General features: G+C 41.3%; 1 protein-coding gene across 1 annotated transcript in view; it reads left to right on the forward strand.

The window, feature by feature from the left end:
• The first annotated feature begins 2056 nt into the window (after positions 1 to 2056).
• Positions 2057 to 19230, forward strand: part of raf1b (Raf-1 proto-oncogene, serine/threonine kinase b) — a 70869-nt gene continuing 53695 nt past the window's right edge. The window contains exons 1-2 of the mRNA XM_043707966.1: positions 2057 to 2282; positions 6492 to 6598. Of these exons, the coding sequence (XP_043563901.1) occupies positions 2079 to 2282; positions 6492 to 6598 (311 nt within the window). The 5' untranslated portion in view covers positions 2057 to 2078. The remainder of the gene's footprint in view (positions 2283 to 6491; positions 6599 to 19230) is intronic.

Raw genomic sequence — 19230 nt, forward strand, 5'->3', positions numbered from 1 at the left:
ATGTCATCTTGTCCTTGGGGTATAGGGTTACAAAGAGCACTGTTAAGAAGAGTTTCAGGATTTTGACTCCATAGCAGTGAAAGAATGGAGATAAATTTTCAAGTCAGAATGGTGTATGGCTTGGAGGGGAACATGCAAGTGGTGGTGTTTCAAATATTTGCAGCCCTTGTCCTTCTAGGCATAGAGATTGCAGGTTTGGATGATGCTGTGGAAGGAATCTTGGTGAACCACTGCCATGCATCTTAAGATAGCAGACACTGTTGTTATTGCATGTTGGCAATGAAGGGAGTCCATGCTGCATGTGATGGGTGAGGAGTTAAAAGTCCTGGATGGTATCAAACCTTTTGAGTGTTTTTGGAGCTGCACTTACCCAGAAAAGTGGAGACTATTCAATCACATTCCTCACTTGAGCCTTGCAGATGGTAGACAGACTTTAGGGAGTCTGGAGGTGAGTTAGTTGTCACAGAATTCCTAGCCTCTGACCTGCTCTTGTATCAACAGTATTTATATGACTGGTTCAGTTCAGATTCTGGTCAATGGTGACTCCTAGGATGTTGATAGTGGGGTATTCATTAATGAAAATGCCATTGAGTATCAAGGGATGATGGTTAGATTATCTCAAGTTGAAGATGGTCATTGCAGAGCACTATGTGGGATGAATGTTACCTGCCACTTAGCCCAAACCTGGATATTGTCCAGGTCTTGCTGTATATATCTGAAGTCTGGTGGTTAGTGCTGAACATTGTTCAATCATTGAAGAACCTCCCTACTTCTGACCTTTATGCTGGGGGAAGAGCCATTGATGAAGCAGCTGAAGCTGGTTGGGTCTTGGACACTCTCCTGAGGCACTCCTCCTGCAGTGAAGTCCTTGGGCTGAAATGATTGACTTTCAACAACCACAAACATCATCTTTTGTGCAAAATATCACTCTGACTAAAGGATCATTGACTTCAGTTTTGCTCGGGTTCCTTGATGACATGCTTTGTCAAGTGCAGTCACTATCTCACCTTTCCTCTGAAGTTCAACTCCTTTGTCCATGTTTGGTGAAAGCTGTAATGAGATCAGGTGCTGAGTGGCCCTGCCATTACCCAAATTGAGCATCAGTGAACAGGTTATTGCACAGAAGTACTGCTTTGTAGTACTGTTGATGACCCACTCCATTACTTTGCTGATATTTGAGAATAGACTAATAAGAATTTCCACTCATTAAAACAATGTTGTGTGGTTTCTGCCGTTGAGATGGATAATTTCCTTCAATACAATGGTTGATGTCAACAAATTGATATTGATAATCTGGTTTTTGTCTCTTAGATGGTTTGTGGTCATAGGTAGGGGAAGCCTTCTTTAATTTGCAGTAGAGTGCACATCTTGTTATTTATCTTAAAAAAAAGACTTCTGAGGCATAAAATCAGTCTTTTGCCTATTGTCAATGAAATCTGCTAAATGAACTTTATCAAAATAGCATGCCACACAGGAAATGTATGATTACGGTCAGCTGCATGGTAGTGCGACATCTGTATGTTTTAAGCTCTCAACTTTCATGATGCTTGCTGTGAATGTTGTGTTGATTTGCTTTGTTTTTTTTTAAAAGATTTGTTTTCATTGCTGTGCTATATTTAGCTTGGTGGCAGCTAGATCAAAGGGTTCACTTGTTGCCAAAGACACTGAGCAAGCAGAGTTTACAACCTAGAACTGGTTCTGGAATACTGCAGTGAATGCAATAGCAAAGTTTATACTTTAAACCCATTTTGTGATTACAGTATATGAGGATTTAATAAGTCAGTCAGGGAACTGTCCAGATGAACATGGACTTGAAGAGCAATCTCTATGGTTGGCAGAGATTGGAATCAAGAGTCCAAAGCAGTTGCCTTTGTTCTAAGGTAGACTGATACAAATGAAAGCCACAACGCCTCATTCTTTGCTGCATCAGTATGTCAAACAACGTTATTTTGGGTATGTTCTGATGCTTGATGAATGTTGAATTCTTGGGCAAGCCTGTACAGAAATCAGAGAAGCACCTTGTTTTAATTTGTGTTTTGCTTTTTTTTTCTTGCAGATCCCTTGCCTGTCTGATCAAAATGGAGTATAACCTGGGTTTCTGGAAATCCACCAGCAATGGTTTTAGTCCACAAGATTTTTTCCATGATATTTCTACATCCGTTTCTCCCACCTTTGCTCATCACTTTGCGTATCGTCGGGAATCTGAGGATGGGAAATTGACAGAGGCTTACAAAGCAGGGAGCACTATTCGGGTTTACTTACCAAACAAGCAGCGTACTGTGGTAAATTTATGTTCTATTACTTAAAAGCCAAATAATAGGCAAAGTTTTTATTCTTTTGGAAATTTTGGTTTTCTGTAAAGGCATAATTGCTTTTAAGGAACCATTTTCTTACTTGATAGTACAGGAATTGCACTAATATTCTTTAAAGTATCTGCAAAGTGATGTGATCTCACAGTGCTAGCTAGATGAGAGCAGTATAGTGTTACACAAATACTTCCATTTAGTACTCATCTTGTAAAATTAAAATATGATTGTATAGCTCAAGCTGCTGAGTACTGGCTCTTGGCCAGAATGGATAGGATGAAGGCTGAACGTAAGGACGAGTAAATAAGAATTCCCTTTCATGGATTTGCTTATTTTTTAAAAATAGGGCCAAAAGAAAAATGGTAGAAGCTAGAATCCAGTTGTGATATGGATTATTTAATCCTTGAGTGACTTTGAAGGCTGCCCTGAAGAAAAGTTACACCGCCAAGACATTTTTCAACTCTGTCCTCAACAGTGTTTCATCAGATAAATAACACCTTTACAAGAGAAAATTAGTCAGAATTCAGTGATCTATATTTAATGAGGCTTTTAACAAAAATTGAATTTCCTTTTATGTAGTTTAGTGGGCGGCACAGTGGTTAGCACTGCTGCCTCACAGCGTCAGAGACCCGGGTTCAATTCCCGGCTCCGGTTTCCTCCCACAGTCCAAAGATGTGCAGGGTCAGGTGAATTGGCCATACTAAATTGCCTGTAGTGTTAGGTAAGGGGTACATGTAGGGGTATGGGTGGGTTTCGCTTCGGCGGGTCGGTGTGGACTTGTTGGGCCGAAGGGCCTGTTTCCACACTGTAATCTAATCTAATCTAATCTAAACAGGCATAGACAAAATCAGCTATTCGATGTCTTTTCATTTACGTGAAACTATAAAGGTTTGTGGCAGCAGAAGTACTCTCCTGAATACCCTTAGCTATACTTACTATTAAGACTGCACAGCAAAGGTCAAATTAATCTAAAACTCATTTTAATTTTTAAATACTGTTCCAGCTTGCTATTGGAGTAACTTCCCTCCAGAAACTCTGAAGTAATACTAGAAACAGATGGTTTGATCGGCTTTCCCTTTACTCCCTGAAGTGCTGTATAGACCTTTTATATAACTTAAAGAATAATGGGTATAGAATCTGGAGTAGAACCTAACTTCATACTGGACTTCATTCAGTCAGTATTGACAGGAAATTAAACTTTCAAGTTATCTTGTGTAGTTTGTCTACGGAATATTTGTAACTATTTATTGTATCTTTTTGCTCAATACTTTTTCCCATACTACTTAGCTCAATTTGTATTGACAGGCCATTGAAAATTTAAGGCACACCTTTATTTCATGCGGAAATGTGAAACCTAATACTAACTTTTTGCAAGAGGGTGTTTCTTGAATGGGTTAAGGTCTCACCTCATAACTGACTTCACAGTCAATAGAAAGCTGTGAAAATTGGCAAGTCTCAAGTCTCAGTAATAGCTAGTTAACATTTGTAAATACAAATAAAAAGAAGTTTAAAAAATCAGAAGGCAAAGAGGAACTAAGAAAATAAGTTTTGTGGAATGTAAAACCAAGCAATAAATAATTTTACAAGACTATCAGCAAAAATTTAAAAATCACACAATACCAGGTTATAGTCCAATGGGTTTAATTGGAAGCCCTAGCTTTCAGGGTGCCGCTCCTTCAATCTCCACAACCACCTGATGAAGGAGTGGCGCTCCAAAAGCTATTGCTTCCAATTAAACCTATTGGACTATAAACAGCTGTTGTGTGATTTTTAACTTTGTACTCCTCAGTCCAACACTGGCATCTCCAAATCATCAGTAAAAATGGTCGTATTACAATAAGAAATTGAACTGTAAGGGATGGACAGGAAAGTGCCATGAATATTGATAGAGAAATGGCAGAAGTTTTAAGTAGAACAGGTTGACATGACATTGATTAATGAGATGAGCAATGAGATAAGTGCATTTGAAAGATGAAGGAATGCATTAAACAAACTAATTAAACTCAAAGAGGATAAAGACCCTGTTTCAGATGGATTAAATCCACATAGTCAATTGAGAAAGCCATCTACAAGCTTGCCCACCCTGAATTTATTAATAAAGGAGGCAAGAAGGCAGTAGGGTCCATATCTGATACCATCCTGTCCATTTAAATGCACATTGCCATTTTGAAAGGGCCCATGAGTTATGAAAATGAAAACAAATGTTTTGCTTGTGGGGAAGAGAGTAATTAGAAGCCACCAGTGTAAGATAATCACTAAGAAATCCATTAGGGAATTAAGAATAAACTTATTAACCGAAAGAGTGCTGAGAATGTGAAATTTGGTACTTTAGGGAATGGTTTAAGTGAATAATACTGGGTGAACCCCTATCCGCAGGTCTGGTTACCCTGCTTTCAGTTACCCGCGGTTTACCGCACCCTGAACATATAAAAGCGAATGTTCCAGAACCGGGGACCAGGAGGCTGCTGGGAAGGTATGTTTCCCATTTAAGTGAATGGGTCTGCACCTATCTGTGGTTTCAGACTTCCACGGTAGGTCTTGGAACATATCCCCTGTAGGTAACGTATAGGTGTGCTTAAGGGGAATTTAGGCAAGAGTTTGAAGGAGAGGGGAATAGAGGGTTCCAACAATTGAAAGAGAAGGTATGAGGAGGCTCTAGTGGAACTTGAGCACCACCATGGACAGGTTGCGTCAAATAATCTGTTTCAGTGTTGAATATCATGTGGACTCTTATGTATGTAAACATTGTGTTGATACAGATTTGAGTTCCTAATAAGGAATCATTATGCTGACTGGAATTGGCTGTAGTGAATATTCTGTGACAGTGAAGCAGTAAGTGGACAATGATAACAGGGCTGCCTGATTGCATTTAGTCACTATGGTAACAATTGTGGAAGAGTATTTAATGGCAGAAATAAATAGCAATTAGTCTTTTTTCACTTGGTGTTGCTCCATATGACAAATTAGAGCAAGTATGTTCATGTTGCTTTGTTGTTCAGAAAATTCCATTCAGACTTGGCAACTATATGGACTATCATTAAATGGATCCTTATTAGTGAATAGAATAATAATTTCTGATTTCCAGTGGGTAATTTATGAGAGCTTATATTTAATCCTTTTGCAAACTTTAATTGCTACCAACCGCTCTATTCAAGCATCAGGACAATAACTCGATTTAGTGAACCGCACCCAGACCTCCACCTATGTTAATGAGTAAGATTTATTTACGCAAACTGTATATAATATACTGACTTATTATCCATATAATATATTGGGTTTCTCCAGAATGCTGAGCAACACTTGTGAGGGTGTCAAGCATTTTGAATTTATTAGCCTTGCAGCGTAGGGTGGTGTTGAAAAGACTGAATCAAAATGATCACTAACTCTATCCCTGATTCTGAAAGGTGAGAATGAACAGAAAAATCTAAATTTACAAAATTCTCTGAGAGGCCAAGTACAGTTAAAACAGCCAGAGCATTTGGGAATTAAATGTTTTACAGAGTAGACGCAGTAGGATAAATTTAATTAAGGTGATGGGAGTCTCACTGACCGGCTGGAGAGCAGTGAAAACCTTGCATCATCTCCTGTGGGGAAAGCCTGCAGTATTGAGTACCAGTCAGGAGAGCATGGGGAAGGGTTGCTGCTAGTGGAAGGGCAGGCTATCAGAAGGGAGTGATGGAGTGGTATTTGGTGGGCCCCAGGTCCCTTGAAAGATACTGTGTGCCCTCCCACATCCATCACCCCACCTCTCTCCATAGTCCAATTTTCAGGCTTTCTGTGTGGTGACTGCCTCAGTTGCCACTTGTTGAATACCCATGGCAGTGGGCTGAGGCCTTTAAATGAGGATTAATTACCCACTGAATTGTATCATTTGGCACCATGACGGGAAGTTGTCCATGAGCTTTTTCACCCAAGATGTATTCAGAGCAGAGAGGGAGGAAGCTAGAGGTGGGGGTCCTGACCCTGTACCTTTATTCCAAATAAATGACACCTCCTCCTTGCTTTAGGTAAGGGCACCCCACCCAGTAGATTTCTTGCATCCCACCCTGTTCAAGGAAGAACAGTGCAGTAGAATTATGTAATCAAGACTTAAATTATTTAAAAATGGTTAAATGTAAGTTGACAGTTGTAATGTAAATTCTCTGCCTTACTGACCTGTTGCCCTTTTTATATGTGGTATTGCAGGTGAGCGTGCGACCAGGCATGACTGTGCAAGACAGTCTGAAAAAAGCTCTAAAAGTCCGAGGTCTTCAGCCAGATTGCTGTGCAGTCTTCAGGCTGCCACAAGGATGGTAATGATTTTCTGTTCACTTACCATGAGAAGTAGCTGGCTGGTTTAGTATATTCTTCAAGAGTGGAGTCAAATGTACATTAGACGCTGAATAAATTATTGATAGCGTATTTAAAACGTCATATTCAGTTCCAATTCATTCTCCAGTAATGAAACAATTGTGAATTGTTCTTGCACCCCGCCTGAGGAATTTAATATGACTCCACTATAGGAAGACAAAGGCGTTCCATGCTGTATAAAAACAAGTCTTTATATCATATAATTTTAAAAGATATGTTATGAAAGGAGTTTCTCAATTACATTAAATACCATTGCTTATCAGTGTGACCAACTCTTGTTAGGTTGTGTGCGAGCGCACGCACACAACCTAACTCCCACATGTGCCCAATGGTTGCAATGCTCATGCTTACAGAAAATAAGCAGAGGCAAAGGCAAGAGCAGACTCCCACAGATTGCCCTAGAAATACAGGACAAAGGCAGTCAAATAAGGGACAATCTTTTAAAATGTGGGACAGCCTGTCACACTTCTGCTTATTTTGTTATGCTGCAGTTTCTAGCATGAGTTTATTTGGCTTTGGTAACATGCCTGTGAAAGTATGAGCCTCTATTTTAGACTTTTTGGCAGAAGGCCCAAACCATTTTGCTGATCAGGCCTCATTTAAATGTATTTGGCAAGCTGTCTGTATGAACACTCACGGCTGCTTGTTACTTTGGAAAATGGGAAAATTTGGTGGGCTTCCAGTACTAAAGGAGAAGGCTAGGTCAGATTGTGATGCAGCCTGGAATGACACAGTGAATTATTCATTTGCATAGCAGATGGGTGGTAAAGGATGTCAGTGAGGAGCAGTTTTGCACATTCTGAAACTTGAAAATGTTATATAGGATGCCTTCTCCTCATTCCTGATTTGTTCACTTTTAGGGGGCACCAGTTCTGTCAGTTTTTCTCTCCATATAATGCTTGGGTTTTGGTCTGAGCAGAGACTGTTACCCAGTTATGTGGTATCGTAAGGCTTCTGCCAAACCATCTAAATTGAGGAATGTTTGAAAATCATAGTAGAGAAATGTCAAACAGGAGGTACTTGAGACTGAGTTCTTGTGAATTTGATCTCTACTTGCCTGTTCCTAGTGAAAAATGGGGTGTTAGAAGAATTACAATTTAAATCAATATTATTCAAAATGCTCACCACATAATTGATGAATCAGCTACTGACTTTGTGGAAGGTTTCAGTGGTTTGTATAACAATAGGTCTCACTTGCTAGATTGCTATCTGTCATCTCCCTATTGGATCAAGATGTGGAGGTGCCAGTGTTGAACCGAGGTGCACAAGGTTAGAAGTCACACAACACCAGGTTATGGTCCAACAGGTTTATTTGAAATCACAAGCTTTTTGAGCACTGCTCCGTCACCAGGTGAAGTGAAGAAAAGCACACAGGCGCAGAATTTATAGGCAGACAGATAAGCAGAGAGATCAAAAGATCTGGAAGTACTGGACAATGAAGGGTACTCTATCGGATGGACCGGAGAAGCTAAACCATGTTCTTCGCTGCCTTCAACATGTCATCGATGATGATGAACATCTTGCCAAGATCATCCCTATGCCTCCACTTCTCGCCTTCAACAACTGCTAAACCTTAAACAGACCATCGTTCACAGCGAACTACTCAGTCTTCAGGACAACATCGACCACAACCCAACCCTACCCTGCCACAGCAACCTCTGCAAGACATGACAGATCATCAACACGGATACGACCATCACGTGTGGGAACACCACCCACCACGTACATAGCAGATACTCATGTGACTCGGCCAGTGTTGCCTACATCATACATTGCAGCAAGGATGCCCCCAAGCATGATCTATTGTTGAGATCATGCAGACGCTACAAGCAATGGATAAATGTACACTGTGCAACAATTGCTAGACAGGAATGTTCCCTCCCAGTTGGGGAATAGTTCAGCAGTCAACGACATTCAGCCTCTGATCTTCGGGTAAGCATCCTCCAAAGTGGCTTCATGATACACAGCTACACAGAATTGCCAAGCAGAAACTGATAGCCAAGTTCCATACCCATAAAGGTGGTCTTAACAGTGATTTGGGTTCATGTTGTGCTACATGTGAGCTCACCACACTGTTTTGTATTTATGAAATCTTCCTCATTGTCCTGTTTTGCTGCCATCATCTTAATAACTTATGATATCTCTACCTTAATTAGTTTGTACAGTTTTGGATAACTTGTCATTTTGGTTAGAGCCTTGGCGTGCAACTCTTATTCCTATCATGTTATTCCAGTGATTTGGTTTGTCTCCAGCACCATCTTATTTTTAATGTTTTGTAATTAACTCCCTGCCTCAATGAATCTGATTATAGGTCATCCCGTTACTTGCTATTCAACCTGTCGACACTCCACTCACACCATTTATATGATCTTTTGATCTCTCTGATTATTGATCTCTGCCTATAAATTCTGTGCCTGTATGATTTATTCACTTAATCTGATGAAGGAGCAGTGCTCTGAAAGCTTGTAATTTCAAATAAACATATTGGACTATAATCTGGCATCATGCAAACATTGGATTAAGGAAGAATCAATCATGTTACTGTGAGATAGAAGTTAGTCATATGTCAGTCCATGACTATGGTAATCAGAATGTACTTCATTTGGCAGGTTTCTAGTGACCTTTGACAAAGTGGCCCTTAAGATTAATGAGACACAAATAGCTATACACCATTTGTTACCTTCATTGTTCTTGTTCTTTCTGTGCTTCCAAAAGTTGATACACTTGTATTTCTGGGATCACGCTGTGAAAGCAGAGCCATTCTTCAGGAAGTCAGCGGTCTGATTGCTCCTGCAATTTACTTGCTGAATCTAACAGGGTACAAAATATTTTGTTTTCAGAGGGCTCTACTTGATGGCTACACGTTTTAATTTTCAGGGGCTTCCTTTGGTTTTCAGGGTACTTTTTCATTCTCACTAACTAGGTGATGCAATCACATAATAACATTACATTCTATATTTGTGTTCATACTTAAGGTATTTTGGGCTTTCACCAAAGTTGAATTAGAAGGATTCATTAATATCTTAAATAATTATCAACCTCATTAAATGTCAAGCCACAACACACAGGAAAATATTAATTTCCTAAACACCACAGTATTTAAATTCACACAAGACAACAGGTCTTAATTATCAACTAAAATGTTTCAATATAACACACAGAGACAAACCGCCATTACCATAAATACATGTTCCACAGACTGGTGAGCTCATAGTACTTCCACTGCACATGTACAAAGCTGGAATATTTTAAGTAGGCATTTTTAAAATCATTTTTCCTGCATCTTCAGACTTAATCTCTGATTTCTATTCAACAATTGATTCATTGTTCGTGACAGTAGCATTCAGTGGAACTCTTGAACGTATGGAGATATTTATGCTGATGATAGGGTTTAGTGGGGTGAAAGGAGTGAGTTTGACAGATGGAGACAGTGTCTAGAGACTGAGAAACAAACAAAGGCATCGCTGGAAGGCATCGCTGGTGATAAGCTGGGGCAGAGAAATGTGTGTGAACAAAAAGTGAGTCATTGAAAATAGGTTGGCTCTGATAGGAGCAACCCAAAGAGACTAGAAACTAGTGGTATCGGGATAAGTAATGAACTGGCCTATCACCAGCATTTCCTTTGTTTTCTCCTCCCTTTTCTCGGCACTTCCCTCCAAGTATTCAAATCAATCTGCCCCCAGCCCCCTGTCACCAGCATAAACACTATGATTTCCCAGCTGCTTTCAGTTCTGACAAAGGGTCACTGGACTCAAAATATAACTCTCTTTCTCTCTCCAGTTGCTGCCAGACCTGCTGAGTTTCTCCAGCACCTACTGTTTTATTGTTGTTGATTTTGACAACTGTCTGCCCTCCCTGTGAGTGTGTGCTCAAGGTGCGGTTGGTGTCGTGGTGCATGAGACCCTTCACCCCCCCCAATCCATAACACCCAATGAGGCACATAATATCTAGCTTCCTTGTCTCTTGTACCCATTCCCCCCAATAACCCCAGCTTTCCTTCGCTCTGCTCATTGCCATTTGCAAAATCTTCAACTCCAACCTAATTTCCCAGACCCAGTGGGCAGATGGTTGCCTCATCAAAAAAAAAGTGCTTCTCCACTCCCTCTTTCGGTACTAGTAAAGCACTTAGCCTTGGCCTTGTTCTACATTCCAGCCTCGGCAAAACAGTGGCTGGCTCCCAGCCTGAGGCTCTCACCCCTTGCTCCCTGTGTACTATCCCTGGACCTCAGCACTTAACCCCTGGACTTCAACCTCCTGCTCCTGACTCTCCGCTTCCAGCACTCAATATCCTGCTGCCCCAGTACTAGTAAGCCTAGTAAACAGGAGAGAAGGTACCTGTAATTGAGGGTGAGACCTTCATTTCAGGCTTTCATTCCATTCTATCTAGGGGCAGTCTTTTCTCTCACTTGTCACTGACGTGAGTTAATTTCCCGGGGTGATTTGGAGATTTCAGGAATGGCTTCACTGTGTCTTTTGAGTGTTTGGAATCTAGTAAACACAGTTTTGTTTAGCTGGGAGTTAAGCAGCTTTTTCAAAACATTTGAAGTGTGACGGCACTGAATAGTGGAGGAGAAAGTGAGGACTGCAGATGCTGGAGATCAGAGTAGAGACTGTGTTGCTGGAAAAGCACATCAGGTCAGGCAGTATCCGAGGAGCAGGAAAATTGATGTTTCTGGCCGGAGCCTTTTCCTGATGAAGGGCTGTGGCCCGAAACGTCAATTTTCCTGCTTCTCAGATGCTGCCTGACCTGCTGTGCTTTTCCAGCAACACACTTGGCACTGAATGGCTGCCAGTGAGTGTGACATTTTGGACAGCTGAGGTAATACAGCAACATCTGAATGTGCTCCGCCTTCGTCATATTAGATCTGCTAAAATTAATGACTGAAATTAATGGGGTGCATTTTTTTAATAAAGAAGAGATTATAGACAGTGAGCCAAAGTTCTGTGATAAAATTGTAAAGGGAAAAAATAAGATAGAAGCAGGGAGTTTGTTTCCACTATTGGGTGAAACTAGAACTTGGGGGCAAAGCCTCAAAGTAAGAGGGAGCAGATTTGAGACTGAGTTGAGGAGGAACTTATTCACCCAAAGGCTTGTGAATCTGTGGAATTCCCTGACCAGTGAAGCAGTTGAGGCTACCTTATTGAGTGTTTTTAAGGTGATGATTGATAGACTTTTGAACAGTAAAGGAATTAAGGGTTATGGTGAACAGACGGGTGAGTGGAGCTGAGTCCGTGAAAAGATTAACCATGATCTTATTGAATAGCGGAGCAGGCTCGATGGGCCAGATAGCTGACTCCTACTCCTAGTTCTTATCTTCTTATGAATTGTGCAGACATTGTGTCAGATGTGGCAGCGCCAAAGAGCAGAAGCAAAGCAAGAGTTGGAGCACAGAAGCCATCATGTAGCTATTTGTCAATACATTCCCATTGTCTGCTCCCTCCAAACCCCAGAGTCTCCTAATATATTGATTCTTCTAAAACATCGACAACTCACTCTTGAAGAATTTTGTTTATTGTGCCAAAGACTGGTTACTTCTATCAGATTTATTTTCCATTGTCTTATACACTGTCAGAAATAGAATTCTTCAATTTTTGAGAGCATTTACAGCAGGCTAGCTCACTGAGACAGTTGGTTTGCTGCATACTTTTAAAACTATTCCTTTGGCTTTTACAGTGAATGTATTGATCTTGTTTGCTGACCATTTAAAACCTCAAAGCTATTTTCAGTGCATCATCTTTGGTTTGTTTCCTAATCACCTCACCTCTCCAGTTCTTAACTCCTTCAACACTTGGAATAATTTACAGGAACAGACCCTTTGGTCAACCAGTCCATAATACCAAATTAAACTAGTCCCACCTGTCCATGCTTAGCCAGTATTCCTCCAAATCTTTCTTAAGAGTGTACTCATCCAAATATCTTTTAGACATTGTAATTCTACCTACATCTACCACTTCTTCTGGAAGTTCATTTTTCTGTGTAAAAAAAAAAAGTTGTCCCTCGTGTCCTTTTTAAATCTTTCTCCTCTCACCTTAAAAATATGCCTTCTCGTCTTGAAATCTCCACCATCAGGAAAAGACTCTTGCCATTCATCTTGCTGATATCCCACATGATTTTAAAAACCTCTACAAGGTCACCCCTCAACCTACTACATTCCAATCAGAAAAGTATCAGCCTATCCGGCTTCTCTCCAGAACTCGTGTGTACTCATGATTTTCAACGCTTTGAACAAAACTTCTTTCAATCTGCTGTTGCCTTAGCCTCAATCAACATTCTTGTAACAGATCATTTAGTCATTATCATGTTGTTGTTTGTGCAAGCTTGCTGTCTGTGATCAGCTGCTAGATTTCATACATTTCAACAGGGATTACATGTCAAAAATACTTAATTGGCCATAAAGTGCTTGGGATACCTTGCGGATGTGAAAGATATTCAATCCTTCCTCCCTCCCTCTTTCCTGCCTTCACATCCTTCCAAAAGTGGCCCAGAATATGATGTGATGCTCTAGTTGAGGCTAAATCATTGTTTATAAAGGTTCCTTTTTACCTCCTTGATTTTGTACTCTGTTCCTTATTTAATCAATGCAGAATCCTCTATGCCTTTTATACCATTTTCTGAAAATGCTCTTCAGTAAATTGTGCATGTGTATTCCTAGGTCTGTCTGGCTCTGCATACAATTTAGAATGTATCCTTTATATTTTCTTCACACTTTACTAATTAGATTTCATCTGCCATGTATCTGCCCATTCTCCCAGTATGTCCATGTCCTCTTGAAGTTATACATCTAACAGTTCATGCTTCTTTGTGGACCTGCAAATTTTGAAATTGTGCCTTGCACACCCAAGTCTAAGTCATTGATGAATATTAAGAAAAGAGGTGGTGCTAGTGCTTCACTCTATGGGTATCCTGAAGTATACATTCCCCCCAGCCTGAAGAAAAAACACCAACTCATCACTACTGTCTGTTTTGAGATACTCAGCAAACTTCATATCCATGCTACCACTCGTCCTTTTATTCTGTTGCCAGCAAGCGTTCCCACAGAACATTGGACATTATGGCAGTCTGTCCTTTTACCAGTCTCTAGCAAGCAGTAAGGACATGCCAGGTTTGGCCTAGTAGAAACAAGAAGAACCTGCTTCTCAGGAGGTACCAGAAGCGAACAGACTAATTTAGTTGGGCCAGTCCTTGTTGATTTAAAAATTCTACCCCTTAAGTGGAATGACTCAACTGAAATTGAATTTATTGTGCCAAAGACTGGTTACTTCTATCAGATTTATTTTCCATTGACCTATACACATGGAAGTTGAAACTTTATTGCTGGAACAGCACAGCAGGTCAGGCAGCATCCAGGGAACAGGAGATTCGACGTTTCGGGCACAGGCCCTTCTTCAGGAAATAAAGTTTCAACTTTGATCTCCAACATCTGCAGACCTCACTTTCTCCTATACACATGGAAACATAGTCAATGTAACTTCCTGTGACCTTGTGATACATTACGAGTGTAAGAGAATGGGCACAATACAAAACACCTTTTAGAGGTTTATATGCATTATATTGACCTCACCAACCTCCTCTGTTTCTGCATTAAAATGCTCAATCAAGTTAGTTTAAGCATGAAATAATAACAGGAATTGTAGGAAAAATTCAACAGGTCAGACAGCATCAATGGAGAGAAAAACAGTTAACATATTAGTTTGATGACCCTCCATCAGTTAAAACATGATTCTCCAAGAACAAATCCATTCTTGTCTTCCTTGATTAGTCCATATTTGTCCAAGTGACTGCTTGTTTATTTTGTCCAAGATTATAATTTCTCAAAGCTTTCCCACTGCCAAAGTTAAAATGAGTGGCTTGCATTTTCTATGTTTGTCCTTATTTATTTGCAGTTATCCAGTCTTCTGCCAACACAGTATGTAAGGTTGAATGGAAGAATCTTTCTCGTTTTTGTCCTTTAGCAACTTTGGACACAACCCTTCTACTTTTGATTTGTTGATTTTTAAATCCACCTATCCTTTCAGATATCTTGTCTTTATCAACTTGCAGCACATTCAGCTAGCCATCCACTTAGTCTCATTCACTATGACTCTGGCAGCATCCTCTTTCTTGTAAAAGACAGGTATAAAATGTACATTTAATACCATGGCCATGTCTCCAGTCTCCATGCATAGATCCCTTTTTGGTCCCTCATTGGTCTCAACCTTCTTCTTACTGCCCCTTACTATGCATATTCTTGTAGAATAGAAAATTAACAAACAATGAAATTCACAACTAATCTTAGAGGAACCTGTTTGGGAGAGGTCACAGCACAGAAACAGAAGTGAATATTTAAGCGTGGCCTCACTAAGTCTGCAGTAGTGAGTAAAGTGGGTGCTTTCTTGATTATATGTTTTATTGAGATATGACTCTTGATCAAACTTAAAATATAAACCATAAGTATTAATTTAACCTGGAGCAGTGTTTTGTAGAGGAATAAGACTGTGCTATTTTCTGGGTCAAAAGATTGTGAAGAAGCAAAAATGGCCTTTAGTAGAGTGATATGCTCTTCTTGTCGGATGTAGGATTTTAGGGAGAATTTACGGGTTACTGAGGATTATATCTGCCATAAATGCTGTTGGTTGTGAATCCTGTCAGATCGAATGGATCAGTTGGAGAGACAGTTAGAGGCAATGAGGAATTTATAACAGCAAGGGAATGTGATGGATGGCAGTTATAGGAAGGGGGAAATGTTGCAGATACAGTCACATAGATGGGTTAACTCCAGGAAAGGTAAGAGAGGTAGGCAGTTAGTGCAGGAGTCTTCTGTGGCTACCCCCATTTCAAACAAGTATGCTGTTTTGAAAAATGTAGGGCGTGATGGATTCTCAGAGGAACGTAACACGAACAGCCAAGTTTCTGGTATTGAGACTAGCTCTAATGCAACAAGGGGTACGTCGGGTTCCAAGAGATCAGTTGTGTTAGGGGACTCTCTAGTCTGAGGCACTGACAGACATTTCTGTGGCCAGCAGCGAGAAATCAGAATGGTGTGTTGCTTCCCTGGTGCCAGGATCAAGGATGCCTCAGAGGGTGCAGAATGTTCTCAAGGGGGAAGAGAGGCCAACAGGAGGTCATTGGAACCAATGACATAGGAAGGGAAAAGGTTGAGATTCCGAAGGGAGATTACAGAGAGTTAGGCAAGAATTTAAAAAGGAGGTCCTCGAGAGTAGTAATATCTGGATTACTGCCGGTGATACGAGCTTGTGAGGGCAGGAATAGGAGGATAGAGCAGATGAATGCATGGCTGAGGAGCTGGTGTATGGGAGAAGGATTCACATTTTTGGATCATTGGAATCTCTTTTGGGGTAGATGTGACCTGTACAAGAAGGACAGATTGCACCTAAATTGGAAGGGGACTAATATACTGGCATGGAGATTTGCCAGAGTTGCTCGGGTGGATTTAAGCTAGTAAAGGAGTGGGGGAGACCCAGGGAGATAGTGAGGAAAGAGATCAATCTGAAACAGGTACAGTTGAGAAAAGAAGCGAGTCAACAGTCAAGGCAGGCAGGAACAAAGCAGAGAACACGCTAGGACTGATAAATTAAACTGCATTTATTTCAATGCAAGAAGCCTAACAGGGAAGGCAGGTGAACTCGGGGCATGGTTAGGAACATGGGACTGGACTATCATAGCAATTACAGAAACGTGGCTCAGGGATGAACAGGACTGGCAGCTTAATGTTCCAAAATACAAATGCTACAGGAAGGATAGAAAGGGAGGCAAGAGAGGAGGGGGAGTGGCATTTTTGATAGCATTACAGCTGTACTGAGGGAGGATATTCCAAGAAATACATCCAGGGAAGTTATTTGGGTGGAACTGAGAAATAAGAAAGGGATAATCACCTTATTGGGATTGTATTATAAACCCCCTAATAGTCAGAGGGAAATTGAGAAACACATTTGTAAGGAGATCTCAGCTACCTGTAAGAACGATAGGGTAGTTATGGTAAGGGATTTTAGCTTTCCAAACACTATGGTAGTCCCAGTCTATGTTAAGTGTGTACAAGGAAATTTTCTGATTCAGTATGTGGATGTACCTACTGGAGAAGGTGCAAAGCTTGAGCTACTCTTGGGAAATAAGGCAGGGCAGGTGACTGAGGTGTCAGTGGGAGAGCACTTTGGGCCCAGCATTCATAATTCTACTGGTTTTAAAATAGTGATGGAAAAGGATAGACCAGATCTAATAGTTGAAGCTCTAAACTGGAGAAAGGCCAATTTTGATGGTATTAGGCAAGAACTTTCAAATGCTGATTGGGGGCAAATGTTTGCAGGTAAAGGGGTGGCTGGAAAATAGGAAGCCTTCAGAAATGAGATAACGAGAGTCCAGAGAAAGTATATTCCTGTTAGGGTGAAAGGCTGGTAGGTATAGGGAATGCTGGATGACTAAAGAAATTGAGGGTTTGGTTAAGAAAAAGAAGGAAGCATACATCAGGTATAGATCGAGTGAATCCTTAAGAGTATAAAGGCGGTAGGAGTATACTTAAGAGGGAAATCAGGAGGGCAAAAAGGGAACATGTGATAGCTTTGGCAAATAGAATTAAGGAGAATCCAAAGGGTTTTTACAGATACATTTAAGAACAAAAGGGTAACTAGGGAGAGAATAGGGCCCCCTCAAAGATCAGCAAGGCGGCCTTTGTGTGGAGCCGCAGGAGATGGGGGAGATACTAAGCGAGTATTTTGCATCAGTATTTACTGTGGAAAAGAACATGGAAGATGTAGAATGTAGGGAAATAGATGGAGACATCTTGAAAAATGTCCATATTACAGAGGAGGAAGTGCTGGATATCTTGAAATGCATAAAAGTGGATAAATCCCCAGGACCTGATCAGGTGTACCCTAGAACTGTGTGGAAAGTTAGGGAAGTGATTGCTGGGTATCTTACTGAAATATTTGCATCATCAAAAGTCACAGGTGAGGTGCTGGACGACTGGAGGTTGGCTAACGTGGTGCCACTGTTTAAGAAAGGTGGTAAGGACAAGCCAGGGAACTCTAGACCAGTGAGCCTGACGTCGGTGGTGGGCAAGGTGTTGGAGGGAATCCTGAGGGACAGGATGTACATATATTTGGAAAGGCAAGGACTGATTAGGGATAGTCAACATGGCTTTGTGCGTGGGAAATCATGCCCACAAACTTGGCAGTTTTTTGAAGAAGTAACAGAGAATTGTTGAGGGCAGAGCGGTAAATGTGATCTATATGGACTTCAGTAAAGTGTTCGGCAAGGCTCCCCATGGGACACTAGTTAGCAAGTTTAGATCTCATGGTATACAGGGAGAGCTATCCATTTGGATACAGAACTGGCTGAAAGGTAGAAGACAGAGGGTGGTAGTGGAGGGTTGTTTTCAGACTGGAGGCCTGTGACCAGTGGAGTGCCACAAGGATCAGTGCTGGGTCGACTACTTTTTGTCACTTATATAAGTGAGCATAAGAGGTATAGTTAGTAAGTTTGCAGATGATACCAAAATTAGAGGTGTAGTGGACAGCGAAGAAGGCTACCTCAGATTGCAACGGGATCTTGATCAGATGGGCTAGTGCTGAAAATGTGTTGCTGGAAAAAGCGCAGCAGGTCAGGCAGCATCCAGGGAACAGGAGAATCGACGTTTCAGGCATAAGCCCTTCTTCAGGATGGGCTAGTGGTCTGAGAAGTGACAGATGGAGTTTAATTCAGATAATAAGGGCAGTATGGTGGCTCAGTGGTTAGCACTGCTGCCTCACAGCACCAGGGTCCTGGGTTCGATTCCTGTCTGTGTGGAGTTTGCACATTCTTCCTGTGTCTGCTTGTTTATAATTCATATGAAAGACCAACAGTATGGTGGCTCAGTGGTTAGCACTGCTGCCTCACAGCACCAGGGTCCTGGGTTCGATTCCTGCCTGTCTGTGTGGAGTTTGCATATTCTTCCTGTGTCTGCTTGTTTATAATTCATATGAAAGACCAACACCTCATTCAGAAAATGATCTACTTGACAATCAGTTTAGTTCTGACTTACCATAAATCAGTGGTTCTTTTTATAAGTTCTGCATCCTCCCAGATGTGTCTGCATCCTCCGGGTGCTCCAGTTTCCTCCCACAATCAAAAGATGTGCAGGTCAGGTGAATTGGCCATGCTAAATTGCCCACAGTGTTAGGTGTGTCAGTCAGGGGTAAATATAGGGTAGGGGAATGGATTTGGATGGGTTTCTCTTCGGAGGGGCGGTGTGGATTTGTTGGGCCGAAGGGCCTGTTTCCACACTGTAGAGAATCTAATCTAATCAAAAAAATGTGAGGTGCTGCATTTTGGGAAAGCAAATCTTAGCAGGACCTATACGCTTAATGGTAAGGTCCTAGGGAGTGTTGAAAATGTGTTGCTGGAAAAGCGCAGCAGGTCAGGCAGCATCCAGGGAACAGGAGAATCGACGTTTCGGGCATAAGCCCTTTTTCAGGAATGCGGAAAGTTTGTCCAGCAGGCTAAGATAAAAGGTAGGGAGGAGGGACTTGGGGGAGGGGCGTCGGAAATGTGATAGGTGGAAAGAGGTCAAGGTGAGGGTGATAGGTCAGACGGGGGTGGGGG

This window comes from Chiloscyllium plagiosum, chromosome 18 (genome assembly GCF_004010195.1).
Source record: "Chiloscyllium plagiosum isolate BGI_BamShark_2017 chromosome 18, ASM401019v2, whole genome shotgun sequence".
Taxonomy (NCBI): Eukaryota; Metazoa; Chordata; class Chondrichthyes; order Orectolobiformes; family Hemiscylliidae; genus Chiloscyllium; species Chiloscyllium plagiosum.